This window comes from Corvus moneduloides, chromosome 4 (genome assembly GCF_009650955.1).
Source record: "Corvus moneduloides isolate bCorMon1 chromosome 4, bCorMon1.pri, whole genome shotgun sequence".
Classification (NCBI taxonomy): Eukaryota; Metazoa; Chordata; class Aves; order Passeriformes; family Corvidae; genus Corvus; species Corvus moneduloides.
Window position 1 is genome coordinate 50,667,465 of NC_045479.1, and position 18,723 is coordinate 50,686,187.

General features: G+C 39.1%; 1 protein-coding gene across 1 annotated transcript in view; it reads right to left on the reverse strand.

Annotated features, from left to right (window-relative positions):
* The window catches only part of CTTNBP2 (cortactin binding protein 2), an 81,666-nt gene extending 63,182 nt beyond the window's left edge, over window positions 1-18,484 (reverse strand). The window contains 2 exon segments of the mRNA XM_032105670.1: window positions 5,983-6,090; window positions 18,084-18,484. Of these exon segments, the coding sequence (XP_031961561.1) occupies window positions 5,983-6,090; window positions 18,084-18,152 (177 nt within the window). The 5' untranslated portion in view covers window positions 18,153-18,484.
* Between the last annotated feature and the right edge of the window lie 239 nt (window positions 18,485-18,723).

An 18,723-nucleotide genomic window follows, 5' to 3' on the forward strand; every position in this document is an offset into this window, starting at 1 on the left:
AAAAATCCAGTTTTTTTAAACCCAAATCTCAACCTACAGTAGGCAAAAGTCTGTCTTGGCCAACTGAAGGAAGCCCTACTGTTGTGATAAACTATGGTAGACTCAACTTAGATTGTCTTAAATATTGTTTGATCTATACATAAGCTTACAGAATTGCAGAAGTGGTATAGAAATATGCACACTTGACAGTTATCACCAAAACAGTTCATGTTTTCAATGAGATTAAAATAAAACAATACCATTCAGTGTTTAATCATTGCTGGTCAAAACTGAAAGACAAGTTTACTAATAAAAGCCTTCCACAATGCACAGCTCAGGACTTGAAAGCAAACTAGCTTAAGCAAAAAATGCCTTCCACCCTTTGGGAAGAAAAAGACTCCATATGCCTATGGTCCTGCCTTTTGGAAGAAGGTCTTAGGACTAACTGCTGTCAGTTCAGCTGACACAGTCCGAGAGTAGTCTGCGAGGCAAATCAAATCAAAGTCAGGCGGGACAATGGGGACAGTTTCTTCAAAAGCATGTCCCTAATCAGAATGCTAAGGTAGGTTCACTCAAGCAGTTCATTCACACACACACAGATATGTAAAAAATAGCCTTTATCATTATGAACTCAAGCATCTTATAAGCTACCCATAATTTCTGAAACAATCTCATCATTCCAAAACAAGTGATCCTCCTGTGATCCTCCCTTTGGGAAGACTCGTGTTAGAATACTGAATTTCTCATGCAATTGAATACTGATATCCCAGTAATTCTAAAATGGTTAGCAAGAGAGCTGGTACCTGAAAACCGGTGTTCAATGTACTATGCATTAGTTACGTCTAAGCAACATTGTGCAAATCTACACAGTAATCATTATACTCTCTTAAAAGTTGTTTATCCTTATTTTTAAACCTTGCATTTTTAGACTGCAGGATTTTTAAGTAAAGCTAATAGAATGGGTTATTAAACTTGAATGTGAATATGAGGTATTGATTGTTACAAGATGCATTAATTTCTGTCTTTTGACCTACCTATTTTATTACATCAGTATTTTTACTTTCATTACAAAATTCAACCAAGAACTCACGTACCTTTGCCAGGGGAAGTCAAAAATTATCTTATATGGATTTTCTACTTGGACATAATATAGAAACTATGGTTTATTTGTAGCTCTATTGATTAACCTGCAGGCCTGTCAAAATGCTTAGATTCAGGGAGATAAAATTCAGGCAGACATTTTTTCTTATCTTTTTATAAATTTAGGTCTAACTCAAATTCTCTGAACAATTAAATTAGCAAAATCTGATTTTCCCTAACCCTGTACTGTACAGGTCCTATACACTGCTCAATAAAAGACAGCTCAAATCTCTGCCCTCCCCTCAACTAAGGTCCTAACAACAGTATGAATTTTCTTACCCAGCTGCTGGTTTTACAGCACTACCTATTTTTGAAATGCTTAGCATTTTGTCAGATTTTGCAGAAACTGGGTGAAAGATTAAACAGATGTTGGTAGAAACACATACACAGAAAATAAGCTTTCATGTCTTAGGAAGTTACAGAAAAAATTAAATACAGTAGGGCTTTTCAACACTGAAGAAACACCTACAACGAAGTTCATGTCGCCATTCACATATTGTCCTCCTGACTCAGCCAGGACATACACAGAATCTGTTGATTTGGAGCTCACTTATGCTCAGAGAAAGCTCATTAATATTGTAGTCAATTTTAATTAACCAAAAATATATCCACTTGTTGGTATTGGCAGTTCTTTTAGACTTTTTTTTAAAGTTTCATTAGTGATTTTTCCCAACAATCAAATAAAGTTGTTCTAAATCCATGCAATTTGGTATATTAAAAAAATCTAGTACAGTGAGAATTTGCAGGTTTTTGTTCACATTAAATAATGCATACCATAGAAGCAAGCATACATTTTCAATTTACCATTTACTCCCTAATGAAATCTACATAAGAAAATAAACATATTTTCACAATGAACAGAAATCCCAACTGAATGGGGCTTTAAAATTTTAGATGAAAAATAACCTACAAATTATTTAACTTTATGAGAGAATTACCACAAAAAGCACTATTTAGTATTTACAGATCTATTCTTGACAGCTATTACTACCACATCAATTCATCATATGAGGGTCAATGCACTTAAAAAAAATCTTTTAGAAAGTGAACAGCCACAGCAACCATTTTTTGTCTGGAGAAAAAATAACAACAAATGAATGCTGTATTTGAGATCACAGTTGTGGGAGGCCAGACCTGTGCTTTGATTATGTGGCCACATTACCTCCACATTAGGAATAAATTATCCCCTTATTACAGGCGGACAGTTTATTTGGATAATTGAGACAGATGGAGGCGGCAGCTATAGTTAAATATCCCTCCATTTTTAACTACGTGGACTCTCAATAGCAATTAATCATCAAGTTATTCTTCATTAATGAAATAATTTTCATGACTTAAATTTTAATCTGAATCTAATTTTAATTGCAGCACAACCATGATCATGAAGCTACTAAAATACAGAAATCACAGATTCAAAGAAAGAGAAATCATGTTAGTCACTTGGTATAGTAATTATACAAAATCAGAGCACTAATGAGAAAGATTTACACAGGAAAAGATCCTTTGAGCTGAATCCTGATGCTGTTCTCCACAGTAAATTAACTTTTGACTTGGAATAAACCTGGAAATTTGACTCTAAGCATCATAAAGGTCTACTTTTCCAAGTCTGTTGGTTTCCACAGGGCTGAATTTGTCCAGCAACTTAAATTGTTCTGATTGATAATTACTGTAACTATTTCAAGCAGGAATCAGTTGTGCATATTATAAAGGAACAACAATGTATTGTGGAAACGTGGAAGTAAACAGATGTCATCTGCATATTTCTTACAAATGAACTTGAAGTTTTGGTTTTGTTTCAAAAATAGTCTTCTAGGTATATAAAATTAATATAAAATCCAATGGAAACTCTACAGCACATTAGGAAAAAAAGACACAATAAAAAGCATTAATTATTATACGTGACACTGGGTTTGATTCTTTCTAATTTATCATGTGGCACAAATTATAGTGCCTTAATAAAAATCAACTCTTTAACTTTACTAACTAAACTTATCTTCCCTTCCCATCTCTGCCCCTAGGATGACCATTTAATTTAACAAGATTTCTTCACATACTCTCAAACTGCTGGCCTTTCTCACTTTTAATTTTTTATTTTTTTGTTTACACAGAATAAGCAGAATGAACACTCTGCCCTCTGAACAATAGCCAGCGGACAGATTTTATTTCCTAGTTCAATCTTTTCAAAGTGGAGTAATAAACCCTGAAGCTTTTCTTCTTTACTCTCACTAGACTGCAACCTTTAGAAATGAAGCTTTAAATAAACAGAAAAAGTTATGCAACATCTTACAACAGCTTAATGAGGAGTTAATAGGCATCTTCTGTGATGGCTACTAGCATCAAGAAAAATCAAATTGAAAGTCATAAGATACGAATTTATTTTATGGCACAATTAATATATTGTAAAGGAACAGTCAGAAGACCTGCATCTAAAGCAAATACAATTTGGAAATCCAGGGGCATCGTTGCCCTGTCAAAAAAGCAATATTACAGCAGTACTAAGTGGTACACAGCATCATTTTGGAATTTTCTTTCTTTCATTGACACCTCAAACTGCATATAACTTTACAGCTATTTTTTAAATAAGAGGAAAAAAAATAAACCCAGAAGTCACAAAACCACAACACATTCAGAAGATTATTACTTTAGAATAGGAAACTCACAAACTTTTCCTAATTTTGAAAGAGACCATTATCTCTTTTTGAAATAATGTTAGTCTTTTCCCTTATATAAAAACTACTTCCTTCTTACTTTAAGGATATGCAAACTGTGTATGCCCGTCCATTGCAGCAAATCTAAGTACCAAATCTGACACAATTACACTGGAATTCTCTTGTTATACACTTTTATAAAAGACCTATATTTGGCTATCTAGTTGTTTATTTTTGTGTGCTGCTTGGAGACTCCAGTTGCTAATCCTGCTGACTTGTGGCTTCCCAGTTAAGAAGCCAGAAGATCCAAAACATGTTGTAGTATGATACTACATGTTCTACAGCAGTAGAACTACAGTTCTTTAGCAGGTATGACTTCCAAGTTTCGCAATACTAGCACAGCTAACCAGGCAAGCTGCCAGGAAGATTTGAGTTACACACTGAGTTTATTTAGAGAAACTAGAAATTGAGATGCAGGAGAAGGAAAAAAAAAGCCCAACTGAACAAAAAAATCCCACCCCCCCAACTTTCAACATTTAAAAACTTTCAACATTTAAATACTTTATGTGAAATTGAGCTACTTTTTATATTTATCTGTATTAATCATCAAAACCCATTTTGTACATACTACCCAATTCAGCAGGTACATATGAATTTGATATAGATTTTTTTTCTCCTGGGACAGCAATACGCTGAATATTTAATGTTTACTATCATCAAATGCTTACTTCATTTTTATTTCCTCCTCTCTTCTTTCCCATTTTTCTCAATTTCAATACATACATTTTTTGATATGTAGTGTAGTAGCTTGTTCCTGAATATTTACTAGAACTGAATATTCTATTTGCATTCCTTCAAAGTTAGAAGAGTCAAAAAAAGAGATTTTGGATGTGCTGTGCGCACTATTTCCACTTTTGCAAAACCTTAACTGGCAGGCAGGGAAAATAAAATTCCTAGTCCAGGAAAATGAGCCATGAAGTTTTAAAACAGCTAGATGAAAAGGCAGTACATTTCAACATATGCATATAACTGAAGGCCAAACACAAAATAACTTCAAAGTGCAGTAATATTCCAGAAAAATATTAATCCTAGTGTCTTATTGTCATTACAAAATGAAAATTACATTTTTTAAGAGAGGTTTACACCTATAAAGTCTTGAGTTATTATTTCAAGTACATCAATGACAGCTACTTTAAAGCTCCATTTGCAACAAGTGATCTGTAGCCATCACAAAACAACTTAAAACTGAGTAAAAACGCATTTACAATTGTTACTGTGACATTTCAAGTGGAAAATGTTCCCACACTATTTGATAATCATTATATATACTGCTAAAAACTAGCACTAGATATATTATATTACATTAAGGTTTTGCTTTACCATACCTTCAATGCCTTAAAGAGCACTATTTCTCTTTATTCAACTATGAAGTTATGAATATTTTTAAACCATAGAAGACTGTTTTTTCCCCAAACCTGAAGTCTGTTTGGCAGTCCTGTTAAATTTTATTTTGATCCAGATCAAAATATTACATATTAAAATCAACGTGGTCATAAAAAATAATATTTTAATTAAACTAGTTTTGTTTGTACATTTCCAGTCAACTAAGTCGCCTTTCAGACTGCAATCTTATGAAGCAGAAAACTAACCTTCACATATGCCTAACACAGTAAAAACCTAACCAAGTACTTGTGAGTGCTGTTAAGAGTATATATCTCATATTTCACCTTTTATTAAAAAAAGGCAAACAACCAAAAAAGCCACAAAAATATTTCCCTAAGTGGATATGACCACCTGGTTTTTGTCCCTACTTCCATCTCACTGAAAATGAAAGCATTGAATAGAGTGTATGACTGAATATAGCTCATTAGAACAAATTACAAATGGACTGAATTTTTCTTTGATGTTATTCCTTCCTTTCACAAATAACAGACTTTAGAATATAAAAGAATTTTAAAAAGAAGCAATTTCACATGTTTTTAACTTATTTCTTTGAAATTTTGTTGGTATTTTAGACCAAAATTACATAGAATTACCAAATGGCTACAATTAAACAAGAACATATTTTGTGATTACTGAGATTTAGTCAACCTAAAACTTTAAAAATCATGATTTACTCTTTCACTAATAATATTCTATGTACGGTATAAAGGAAGTGGCAAAAGAGAATTTCAAAAATAGCCAAAAAGCAAATCATAACAACCAAATTACTTACTCGCAAGGCTTCAATCACAAGGTCTCGTGCTTCTAGTTCTCCTTCCATTACACTCAAAAGCATTCGCAGTTCTGCTTTGCTCAGGTTATCAACATCAAACTCTCTTGTCTGTAAGAAAGAAAACACTGATGAACACACTGACTACAACAGTTACTGTAATTTTGAAACACAGATGTGCCAGCAACCATCTACAGTTGTCAAAAGTTGGTCTCTTTATTTGTACTATATAAAGTCAAAATTAATAGTGAATAGTCTCATTCTTTTTTTTTTTTAAGTGAAGAAATTAAGGCCTTCCCATATTACACTGTTTCAAATTGTTGCAAGGGATCAATCCTGCAAAGCCTTGTGAATGATAGGGGTGAAACGGTAAAGCTACTAACTTTGTGAGTAACAGTTCCCTTGTGAAGCTTCACAGAGGCTGAAACAATTCAGACGTGAAATAGCACTACAGGGAGGAAGGCAAGTGAGAGGGAAAGGATCTTAACCACGGCGCACCTAACGCACCTGTGCAAACAGCTACCCAAGTTATCACCACACACTGTGCTGAATGAATTTCTGAAGAACAATTTGTGAAAAGACACAAAATCTTATGTGCATGCTTTATTTGCAGTCTCATTTGTTTGGCTGGAGGGAATGGTTCAGGTTTAAGAGGCACTAACAAACAATAGTTCATAGCAACACTATCTTTCCACTCCGCAGTTACCAAGATTAGTGTAGGTCTGACTGCCACCCTGAGCAAGACAGAGAAATGAGTTAATACTGATGAATAAAATCATTGAGCACATACTCGGTGTATACTGCGAATATCAGTAGGGCTTCTGTAAAATCAAATTCACCTCCCAAACTGCTACACTTCTGTAACAATGTCAACAGGCACATGGCAAAATGGATCCACTGGACACTAATGTATTTGAACTTTCCAGAAGTTTTGGAAAAGGTTCTGTATCTACTATTATTATACAGAAACTCCTATCCGACTGTATAGGAATAAAAGACACTTCATGGATAGGAAGCAAACATCATGGGTAACAACCATTTTCCAAGATGGAAACAGGTAAGCAGGGAGCACCTCTGGGACCAGCCTTATTCAAGTTCTTCATTAATAACCTGGAAAAAACATAGAAAAGTGGCAGAGAAAGCTATTTCATGTGGAAGTTGGCACATAATTCTTCACATATAGGTGAACAACCTTATTTTTCCGCTATCTAAACCCCTGGTAAACCAACATTTCAAGTACAGCATAAAATCTTCATCTAAAAGTGTAGAATTGGCTAACTAAAAGAATGAAGAGAAAAGGAGTAAGTACTGTATGAGGAAAGACTACAAGGCTGGAAGTCTTGATTTTGGAGGTGTGGTGAGGGGAATGTTATAATATTCACAAAATCACAAAGGTAGGTAGGATTAATACCAATCTGTTGTTCACCATCCTGAGTGCTAACACAAGTAGTGAATTTAGAAGGGGATTACTTTCAGGGGGAGAAAATAGTTTTTATTCCATGTGCTAGATTCAGCTGCCCAGATTGATTTTCATTATTCTATTATTCCCTGTAAGGTAAATGCTAGACTCCTAGCTATGATGTAGATGTGTTTACTAGAAAAGCCCTGCAATGCAAACACTCAGCTATCTTCAGGATGAAGTAATCTGTTGCCAAATTAGGTGAGCGGTGTATCTGGACATATTGTCTATCTTCCCCAAAGCACATAAAATCTAAACATTCAGCTACTCCGGAGCTTAAATTCAGTATAGAAAAATGCAATAAAAATTAAGGCAAGTACCATTTCTACTTTCTCAAGGCAAGAGGATGGCAGAACAGTTGTTCTTCCCTCAGGCTAGAAGGCCATAGATATAAAAGACCCAAAACCTGTATCTGTGTTAATACTAACACAGTATTAACTGTGTTATACTTTCACTTTGCAGTTAAAACACACAGAGGTGCACAAATGGCTACTGAGAACTGTAGGTCAGAACTTTAGCTACTTACATTCAATGTATGTTGGATTGAGCTTCCTCATTTAGGTGAGTAACACGGATCAACCCCCCTGCACAAGCAGGGTCATCCCAGGGCACAGGACTGTGTCCAGAGGGTTCTTGAATATCTCCAGTGAGGGAGACTCCACAGCCTCTCTGGGCAACCTGTTCCAGTGCTCAGTCACCTGCACAGTAAAGCAGCTCTTCCTCATATTCAGGCAGAACCTCCTGTACATCAGGTTCGGCCCGCTGCCTCTTCTCCTACTGCTTGGCACCACTTAGCAGAGTCTGGGCTCCATCCCCTTGGCACCCTCCCTTCAGATACTGACAGACATGGATTAGGTCCCCTCTCAGTCATCTCTTTTGGAGGTTGGAAAGTTACCTGTTTGTCCTCATAAGAAATGCTCCAGTCCCCCTATTTCTATTAAGCCTAACTGTTTTGAAGACGGGGCCATCCATTCTAACCAGAACTTTATCCTGAACAACAGTTATCTTCTATTTTTGCTGCCTGGGTCAGCTATTTCTCTAATCCCAAAAATACCTCTTACTCTCCATGCCAATGAATCAAGAGAAACAACCAGTTTCTCTGAAGGCTTTTTCCAATCTGTGCTGCAGCAGCCTCTCACAGTGCTCCTCACAGTTCTATATACTGCTCAATGATCTAAGGACACGTATAAAATGAAAAGTCACTAAACTTATACAGCTCCTCATTTAATTTTGTGTCAGTAGAGTAGATTTTACCTTACGGGCTGCAGCACTTTTCACTCTGGGTACTTCTAATTACTAAATTTAATTCAGTCAGATACAAGGACCCACTTATCTGCCATCCTTCTTCTGTGAACAACTTCATAAAACCTAATACCTCAAGGATAGGAACTGGTTTCTTCATACAACTTCCTTTATAATAGAGAAAAAAGTCTCTATTTTTCAGATGGAAAACTAATGCAGGGATTTTTTTTTTCTAAAAATAGAAAGCAAGTAGTACAAAACATAATATTCAGTAATGGTCTTTAAAGATGACATTCAATGGTTTATCCACTACATTATCTTTATATTCTAAAATATGCTTGTCTCTTCTGACAAAAAAAACCAAAAAACAAAGGCACTGAAGGCTTCAACAGTCACAGACAAAGTTAATAGGGGCATCCACAAAAGTACAGTACACAAAACATGATCCTACTCTTTTGCCCAAGTCAGTAAATTCAGTCTGCCAGGAGGTGTAACACAAGGTAGCTCTTTGTCAAAAGACTGTAGATCACGGGTGAAACATCAATTATCTGCAGTCTTTCCTGAGTCATAAATGAAAACATTCTTCCATTCTTATCAAACCAGAGACACTCTTCAACATATGTGATGCAGTGATGAGATTTTTAACTAAGCATCTGATTATGCGACTACAGTAAATTTCATTCAAGCATACACCTTGAACTAGAACATAAGAAAAGACAGCAAAAACTAGCAGTTAAGAGTGATCTCTGGTAATTTATGATTAGATATAAATAAACACAAAGAAACGTTGACAGAAAGACATTCCAAAAAGATATTCAACTTAGTTTTTATATTTTTAGTTTTAAAAGCATTAAATAAGAACTAGTAAAATCACTTCATATCTAAACAATTCTAGCATATGACACTAAAAACCCACTTACTCAAGCATCCTGTCTCCAAAAACAGCCAATAAGGGATGCCTTGAAATCACCATTAGAACAAAACAAGCCCGTAATGATACTTCGCAGAAATATTCTCCCAACCTCCAGCAAATTTCAGCTTGTTCACCTTCTGAGGCAGAAATTGTCATTTTGTACATAGCAGCCCTCAGCTGACATACCTGCTGAGAACCTGCGCCCTTGCTTTTTGAATCTTTATATAATTTTAGCATCCACAACATTCCACAGCACAACTACACATTTTGTGTAGAATCACCACCGTTGCTGTCAGTTACTTTTGTCTGATGCCTTCTTGTTTTTAAGTATGAAATTGTCCACAAGAAGAGACACACTAAACAGAAAAAGTGCTTTTTAGGATGAAAGATAACACCATCATTGTTCTGGTCTTGTTTATGAACAATTTTATGCTCGTTGAGGCTTTTTTTCCCTCCAACTTTATTTGACAAATTCTGAAATTGCAATGACTACTTTTTTCCAGTACTTTAAGGTCATCTTCAATTTGTTCATTATGGATAAGCAACATCAAATCCATTCACACAGGATAAGAGCGTGCATGGCAGTCACTGAAGATGCTACCACGTCTTTTCCTCATACACATCTCTGAACCAGCACTCATGGAGTTGCAACATGGCCTACCCTAAGTGGACCAAAATCCATAGTTTAAAGATCTAAAATATTCTCAAGCATGGCTGAAAAAACATCTTTCAGATTTGAGCAGATAAAGCATATAATGAAATAAAACTATCCTCCCTTTTTAAACACTCCATGCAATCTTCTGGGATCAAGATGTCAGTCATGCCCCACGTTCTTATTCTGAGAGAACATTGTTTGGCCAAGGCATAGAAAAAACTGCTATTTAGATCTAGAAAAGTAATCTTCCTAACATCTTCCAGTGGAGCAGTAAGTCTTAGATCTCCAGAAAATAAAGACTGCAGTAGCACCTCATGGCTTATATGTCTTCTGGGGTTTTGCTAGAATGCCAAACTGTAAAAATGTAACCATCAACTTAACAACTACGTAACCAAGCCAGCCATTGTATTGGTTTTATAACAGAGATACCAGAATATGTTGCCCTAGAAAGATATTTTGTATATACAACCAAAATACAAGAGAATTTTTTCCTCTACCTCTTTCCAATTTTAAAGTGTTTGGTTTATTTGATCTATAAGAATAAAGTACCTGAAAAAGACTACTTCAGTTCTCTATGCCTCTAAAACTCCACATTATTTTCCAAGATCAGTTTTGTAAGGGGTGTATGTTGCCTGGCAGCAAGTGCACTGACAATGGAGCAAACTGCTAATTAGCTAAAACTCATTCAACTACCTGAATGTGCATCATAAAAACAGTACAGGCAAAATGATACCAGCTTTGCTAAAAACTAAATTAAATTCTGCCAAGCCAAAAGGAAGAAAAATCCATCAATTCTGAACAAAAGAAGGACTACTCAGAACAGCAGTGATCAAACTGGAGAGGCATTTTCCTGCCCCCATCATCTTTGGAAAAGATAAAAAGAAGACGAAACTGGAAGATCACCGTGAGGCACAGGAACAGAATGGAGTCTCTCACATGTAAAGCAATTTAGAGTAAAAATGGTAAAAGTCTTTACAGTTAAATGCATCACACCACTCTCAAAGAAAAACCCCCAAAACAAAACCAAACAAACAAACACACAAAACAAAAACAAATCCCCAGAAAATATCATGAGGGATAGGCAGTGCCAATAGTTTGCTTTTGCTGACATAGCCCAGTTGATAGTACTGGCAACCTCAGGCGCTAAAAGTGCTGTTCATTGTGCTATCGCAGCAACCGTTAAAAACTCTGCTGCTTTCAGCAGAAGCTTGAGGAGATAGGTAAAGTGTAAAAGCCACAACTTTGTACTTTCCCCAAACAGAACATAGGCAAAAAACAAGTTAGCTGTGAATTAATCATAAATGACCATAGAAAACAAGTTCTTTCTTGCTCAGAAAGCCTTTTAAAAGATGGAGCTGGGTAATAACCAGGACTTGGGGAAGAAACCTGTGGAGCATAATTGAGGGCTGAAGTGGAAGGGTGGGAGCAGGGTGGGGAGAAGTATAAAAATGGTGTACAATATGACACATAGGGAAAAGCTGTCAAAAGTAAAAAATAGTATTTTCAGAAGGGAAAGGAAAGGTAAATATCTACACTTATTACATATTTTAAATTGAATTCAAATCAATACACAGGTGAATCCTCTTGAAGATTCACAAAGCAGACTTCCCAGATAAGGTTCTAAAAATAAAAAAGGTTTACTATTACTTTTTAGGCTATACAAAATAAACTTCTAGTATAATGATGGCCTCACATCTGCCAGACCCATCAAACAACTGCACCAGAGAAACACAACCATGATTCATATGTTTTACAACACCAAGTATGTTTCCCAGGTACAACTCATCTGATCAAGTATAAATATCTACTTTGACTAATTCTCTTTAGTTTCCTATAGAGAAGTATTTAATGTGATTTGCAATGTCCCAGGGATCAGAGATAGCTTTTTTGGGACAGGTAGATTTGATACAGAACTTAGGAGAATCACCCATGCCAACCAGACTAGTAGCAGAATTCCAGCTGGGATACCCCAGAGTACCACATGTGGGCCACTAAAGGTGAAAACCTAAAGATGCATGTCTTGTATATATGTATGTAGGTATGTAAGTGAGGTACCTAATGGTACCAGCTATGCAAGCCAGGTACCCAGTGTCCCTTTATTTTCAATGGAGAACTAATCAGCCCAGTCAAACAGACAAAAAAGCTATTCAGTTAACCACTGCCAGAACTATTTGCTCACGGCTCCACTGACTATAATAGGATATTAAACACTGCATATGCACATAGACACCTAAATTTAAGTGTCTTGAACCCCATTCACACCTCCACCCATACCTTCAAGAGTCAGCTGCCAAAGTCACTTCACTCAAAACCAGTAAAGTTCACAAACCTGCTTCTAAAACAGGTTATTCCTTCTAGCCACTTATTTCACCCTACCAACTATAAAAGGAAGTGGGTATGTGGTCAAATGAATCATAGCTTTTTTCTAATAAAGAAAACTGCAAACAGAGAGACTGCTAAAAGAAGTGGTTATAATATCCACACAGTATTCATGAATACTTCAGGGAAAACCACAGTTTATTGCTTTCCCTGTGGAAAGCTTGCTCTTTAGTCTGAAACTAGGGTAAGAATCTGTGATCCCATGCTTCACCAGAAATGATCTGATGAAAAAATACATGTCCATTTCCCACCACATCCAAGACAAATTTAAGAATTAAGATATAACCTTAAGGAATCTTCTTAGTAATAGAAAAAGGTGTGAAGGCAGAGAAATACCTTTCAAGGAAAAGCAATGTCATTGAATTTGTTCCCCAACTAATATGGAGTTTTTTGCTGAAGAGAATATCATCTGATGTTAACATTCAAGACTCATCAAATTTCATAGTCATACCTAAGGGATCATGAGGGTACTGTATATGCATTTAATTATACCATCCATTAGCTCAATGACTTTTATTGGATTGTTCACCACAAGAAGTTACCCGCTTATTCTGCCCTCCTCAAGCACAGCTCCCCAGTTTTCTGGGCTTTTCTTTAACAGGTGTGGGGGAGGTTTTGGTTAGCTGTTGTGGGCTTTCTTGGCTTCAGATAACAGCAAAACTTTTAATAGTTTCAACATTAACCATAAATATACCTCAGAGCTGGGAAATTTATTTTGGAAACAACAATAACAACAACAAAAAAACCCCACCAAAAACAAACAAACAAAAAACCCCAAACAAAGAAGCAGTCCCCAACCCCTCCAAAATTACTAAGACACTGACCTTTGTACACACCCAGATATCGTCACAGCTATTAAAACATTTTTGCAATCTACTTAAAGCCACAAAGATACTTTGTCATTTTTTATTTCAGTGCAAGTTAGGTTTCTATATAGATTGAGGCCCACAAATCTTCTTAATCATGTTTAAATTCTTACTTAGATTTAATGGGCAATTTATGTTCAGCAAGTTGCTTTCAAATAAGTAACTTCTAAGGCAAATAGTATATGATTAGATACAGATATGGGTACTCACTGTTGAAGCTATCTCTATTTTCCAAAATTTTACACCTTACTTTGTGCTACAAGAGAACCAAAAATCAATGTCCAAGAAAGCTTTAACTCACGTATCATTTGTACATACCAGTATGTCTTCCCTAAACCTACTTGACTGCTTCTGGTTTACACGTTCAAGGATTATACAGGTTTTTTAAATCAATTGCTCCTTTTCTTGGGTAGGAGTAGGTGCACAACCAGAATGCAAACTGCTGTCTTCCTGAGTGCTTTCCTTCCTGTCCTAATTTTCATCTCTACTCCTATCTTGGTATATTCCCTCTGAGGCCAAAGCAATGCTTACACAAATGAAGTCAAAACACTTGGGAAAACAACAGAACTTACTGTATCCTACAGCTTTGCACTTCCTATGCCATTTTCACATATCTGGCTCAGAATTTTCACCTCTGCACTTCACCTCTAATGACAGTGTGACAGTCCACATTTGGAAGAGAAAGGAACATTTGCAAAGTGGACTGCATTCAGTGGCTTTCTTTTCTCATCCACAAAGATCCTCACAACACAGGAAGAGAGGATGTGCTGCAGGTTGTGTAGTAGAAGGCATAGAAAAGGCAGTGCTGTAGTTTGGAGAAGGGGGAGGAGAAGAAGAAAGGAGGCTTGAAACATTATCACTGCAAGACGGATTGAGACCAATCTCTCACCACAGAGAAGGAGGAGAACTAGAACAGACAGAACTGTGCTGTCTCTGCATGTCACCTACATGCTGAAACACAAGAGCATCACACATCTGACTAGAAGAAAATAACTTCTCTGAATGATAATGCCACACTGAAAACTTGTATTCAGTTGAAGACAGGGTTGCTAAAGTCCTTTTGTAAGTGACCATTTTCCAGGATGTAATCTCTTGTAAGAGTCTTTGCTTTTCAAGGCTATGGTCTCATTTTTTGCTACTTGCAGTAGTTTTCAGATAAGAATCCTTCCAACTGATCTAAATCAGCCTACATAATTGATACGATCAAGCCATAATTTAGCATTTCACTATATTGACCAGAATGGCAGTTCTACTACGAACATTCTTACTGATCAATAGACAGTGAATACACCAAGCTACGCACAAAATACCCCATAATGTCACCACAAAGTATCATGGAATTTCTCTCAGTTATATATATATTTTTTTTTTCGTTTGATAGTTTTTCATGTAGTGTAACTTTTTTGTCCTGTTACATGACCCACAGCAACCCAGAGTGAGCCTTTGGAGTATGCACACATTCTCGATGCAATTTTGCAGCAGCATCCTTACTCACTTTAGTGGAGTCAAGATTCCACTCTATCAATATCAGCTACATGTACAGCTTTACAGACAGTAGAAGGTACTGTCTTTGAGGGAAAAATAACATTTATGCTTTTGATCACTGCTCAAGCAAAAGCAAACCCAAAAATTTTACTGAATAATTTCAACAAACTTCATGTTTGATATACCAGGCTTTTCATAGGCTTTGTTAAATCTACACTGAAGTGAAAGTGTGTGACAAGCCAACCCTCTCTGCACAGCAGGCTGATGTTCAATGTTTCAACAAAAAGACTGTCAAATTGGATTCTTTCTTGCTATTATATAATCATTATTGGTAGACATTAGGCAGATGGAAGTCATTCAAAGATGTTTTAAAACACACACATATGTTTTCTCTCAATTCTAGTCCAAACGGCACCAACACAATTTCAGTGACTTCAGTGCAATCATGCTGAGCAGGTATGAAAAAGGACCAGAACCACTCCCCTGCCCTTTTTCCCTATCATTCGTCCCATGATAAAAATACCAATATTTTGTGGAAAAGAAGTGATGGGTTTACCAAATGCTGTGTTTTATCCAAGGAAACTCAGAATAACAAGATTATCAGCTTTGTTCCTAAATGTAACATACTATGGAACAGTCTAGGCTTTTTCAGTCAAATTCCCTGGTGAATGTAAAAAAGGGAGGGAAGCACTTCCCTTCCTTTTCTACAGTGCTTCTAAAAAGAGCAGAGAAAGTCTTTATTTCCCAGTGATGTTATTGATAGTGTATCAAGACACAAGAACAGTATTTCATATCAAGAAACCCTGCTGTACTGTCCCGTGTCACACACCTTCTGCTGACAGCATAAAACTTACACATTAACACATCACTATTACAAATACTGTTCTCACAGCTTTTTACTGCACTATTTGTGCAATCAGGATTCTGAGAACTAAAAAAAATTTTTAAAAATCAGAGCGAAACTAAAACCCAAAAAAACCCCTAACCTAAAACTGTACTGAAAACAATACTTTGTAATAAGTTGAATTTTAGCATGACTTATAGGATAGTCATTCGAATGATTATGGTCACGCAAAAAGTAAGCAAGATGATTCAATTCATAATTCTGTATCTCCCATTTAAAGACAGAAAATAAAAGCTATTCATACTAACCCTTCAAAAGAAATATTTAAGTATCGTAAATGTATTTTTAAAAAGTATTTTCATTACACAGAGGTATTCTTTTTATTTTCCAGTACAAGAGATAAAATTAATCAACAATAAAATGTTTATGCTGGTAAGGAAAAAAACATAAAAGGAAAATTAATGACTGAAGGCAAATTAAAAATGAAAATAATAATTTAAAAAATACTTTGTTATTGCTCAAGTATAGCTATTATTTTTGTTAGGGAGAAACACACAGTTTACATCCTAGCATCTCTTCAGTTTTAGAAACATATTTTAAAATGAGTGTGCAATGCAGAGCTATCCCTCCTACCTTTCACAATGAGAACACCAAATTGCATGAGTGGCTTATACTCCACTGCCTAACAGGGCAATATTGAAGTGCTACTTGTTTGATATCTTAAATCTGAAAATTAAGGCAGTATTAATATGAATATACTAAAGAATTTAGTACAAATAATTTTGGTCAAAACCCGGGCTTTAAAGTATTTAAGCCTGCATTTGTTAATTCTTACCACAATATTCATTTATGCCATGGTTATATCATTGTTTTAAAAGACAGTGATGTTATAAATATGCACTGCGTAAGGTTTACTTTTTTAAAGGAAAACTGAATTTCCACAACACTGCAGATTTTAAGACACAGAAGGACAATTATGTACACGGTTGGAACAAGGTTTCAGATACGAACTAGTGCCTGTTTGGAAGTAAACAAGATAATAAAAAATAAAATGCTAGCAATAACCTAAATTTCAGAGAAACTAGAGTCCCCTCCCTTCGGGAGTCATCGCCTTCAGGACCGATCCCTATCAGAACGGGCACCACTGCGGTTTTACTGCCCTGAACTTCGCATGTCGCTACGAGACCGAGCAGCTACAGCCTGACTCTGGACCTGCGGCTGTCGGCCAGGCGAGTACCTAAGGCTGGTTCGCCTGGGAAGTCCCCAGACAGGCTGGACCACGCCAGGTCTGGGATGCACCGGGAGAGGGAGAGCCGCCGGGCTGCAGGGGTCTGCCAGAGCACGGGCGAGGAGCCGGGGCCCAGCAGAGGCGCAGACCGCCCGAGAAGACGAGCCCTGCAACCCTCCCTGGGGTCGTGTGGAGCAGGAGAGAGGAGCCCAGCGCCGGCCCAGGGGAGCGCAGCCTCCCCCCGACACCGCTCTTTAACCATCGGCTGGCACCGCACCGCAGCCCTGCGCCTCCCTCCTAGCCGCCTCACCCACCCGCAGAGAGGACACGCCGGCAGGGAGGGAGGTTCTGCTCGGCTTTTGAGGATATTTTAAGCAGGGAGCCAGATCCTGCCCCTGGGGCACGAGGCCCGGGAGCGGAGACGTCTCCACACATCCGGCACTCGGGACGGGGACTTGGAGCGGGGGAAAAGGACGGTGCCTTTGCGCCGAAAACGCCTCACCAGAGGCAGGCGAAAGCCAAGCGCCTTGCGGGCCCGGCAAAGGGTTAAAGAGCAACATTTCCCCCCACCCCGGTCTGACAGGTCCCCGGCCGCTGTCAGCACCTCAGCCCTCCCGCAGAGCAGGGGCGCAGCCCCCTCGCTGTGCGAAGCGGCAGGAAAAGGGGGGTGGGTGCGGGAGAGGCGAGACGGGGAGCGGAGCCCCCTCCGTGCCCCTCACCGGCGCCGCACGCCGACCCCGCGCCGGAGCAACGGGAAGGAACAATGGGAGAGAGAACCCACCGCCCCGGCGGAGGGAAAGAGGGAGAGCCGCAACGAGGGAGACCCCGCGCCCCTCTCTGGTCTTGCCCGGGGCGGGACGGGGCTCGGTGGCGGCGGGTCCCGCAGCGAACCCCGTCCCGCCCCGGGGCAGAAGGAGGGCGGAGGGACAGAGCGGCGGAGGCAGGTCTCCCGGCACCGCTTCGTCCCAACCCTATGGGGAACCCTCGTCGCCGCGGCTGGATCGCACCCTCCCTCTCCCGCCAGGCCCATTACCGCTACCGTGGCCGCCGAGTCCTCCCGCCCGCCAGAGCCAGGCTCGCCGCTCGCTCCCTCCGTCGCCATCTTCCCGCTGTATCGGCTCCGGCGCGGAGCGCGGTGCGGAGCCGAGTGGCGGAGCCCCCGCCGCCAGGCGCTTAACCCGCTCCCCGCCGGCAGCGATCCCGCCGGGAGCGGGGGCGCTTAACCCCTGCGGCGCCAGGCAGGCGGGGCTGCCGAGCCGAGCCGAGCCGCCCCCTGCGCCGGCAGAGGCGAGCGACTCCCGCCGCCGGGCGCTCGGGCTTCCCAACCCACCCGCTCCCCGTCCTCCATACGGCGGCCCGAAGACAGGCGGAGGGGGAGCGGGACCTCGCCGCGGGCGGCCGGCGCGCAATGGTGGCGGAGGGGAGTGTCCCCGCTACGGCGCTACCCGAGCCCCACGCACGCACCGCTCTCCTCCCTACCCACCCCCGTGGCTTAGCAGCAGGAGAAGGAAGGGAAAGGTTCTGGATGGGGCGAGAAAACAGGGAGTTGCAGTGGGTTGGGTTACCTGATCAGTAAGACCTTTAAACCAGCTGAAGTCTTTGAGGGAAGGGCAACTGTGCCATTTCCTTTCTGGGGGCGCTGACTGGAGGAGTCATCTCTCCCACCCCTATGG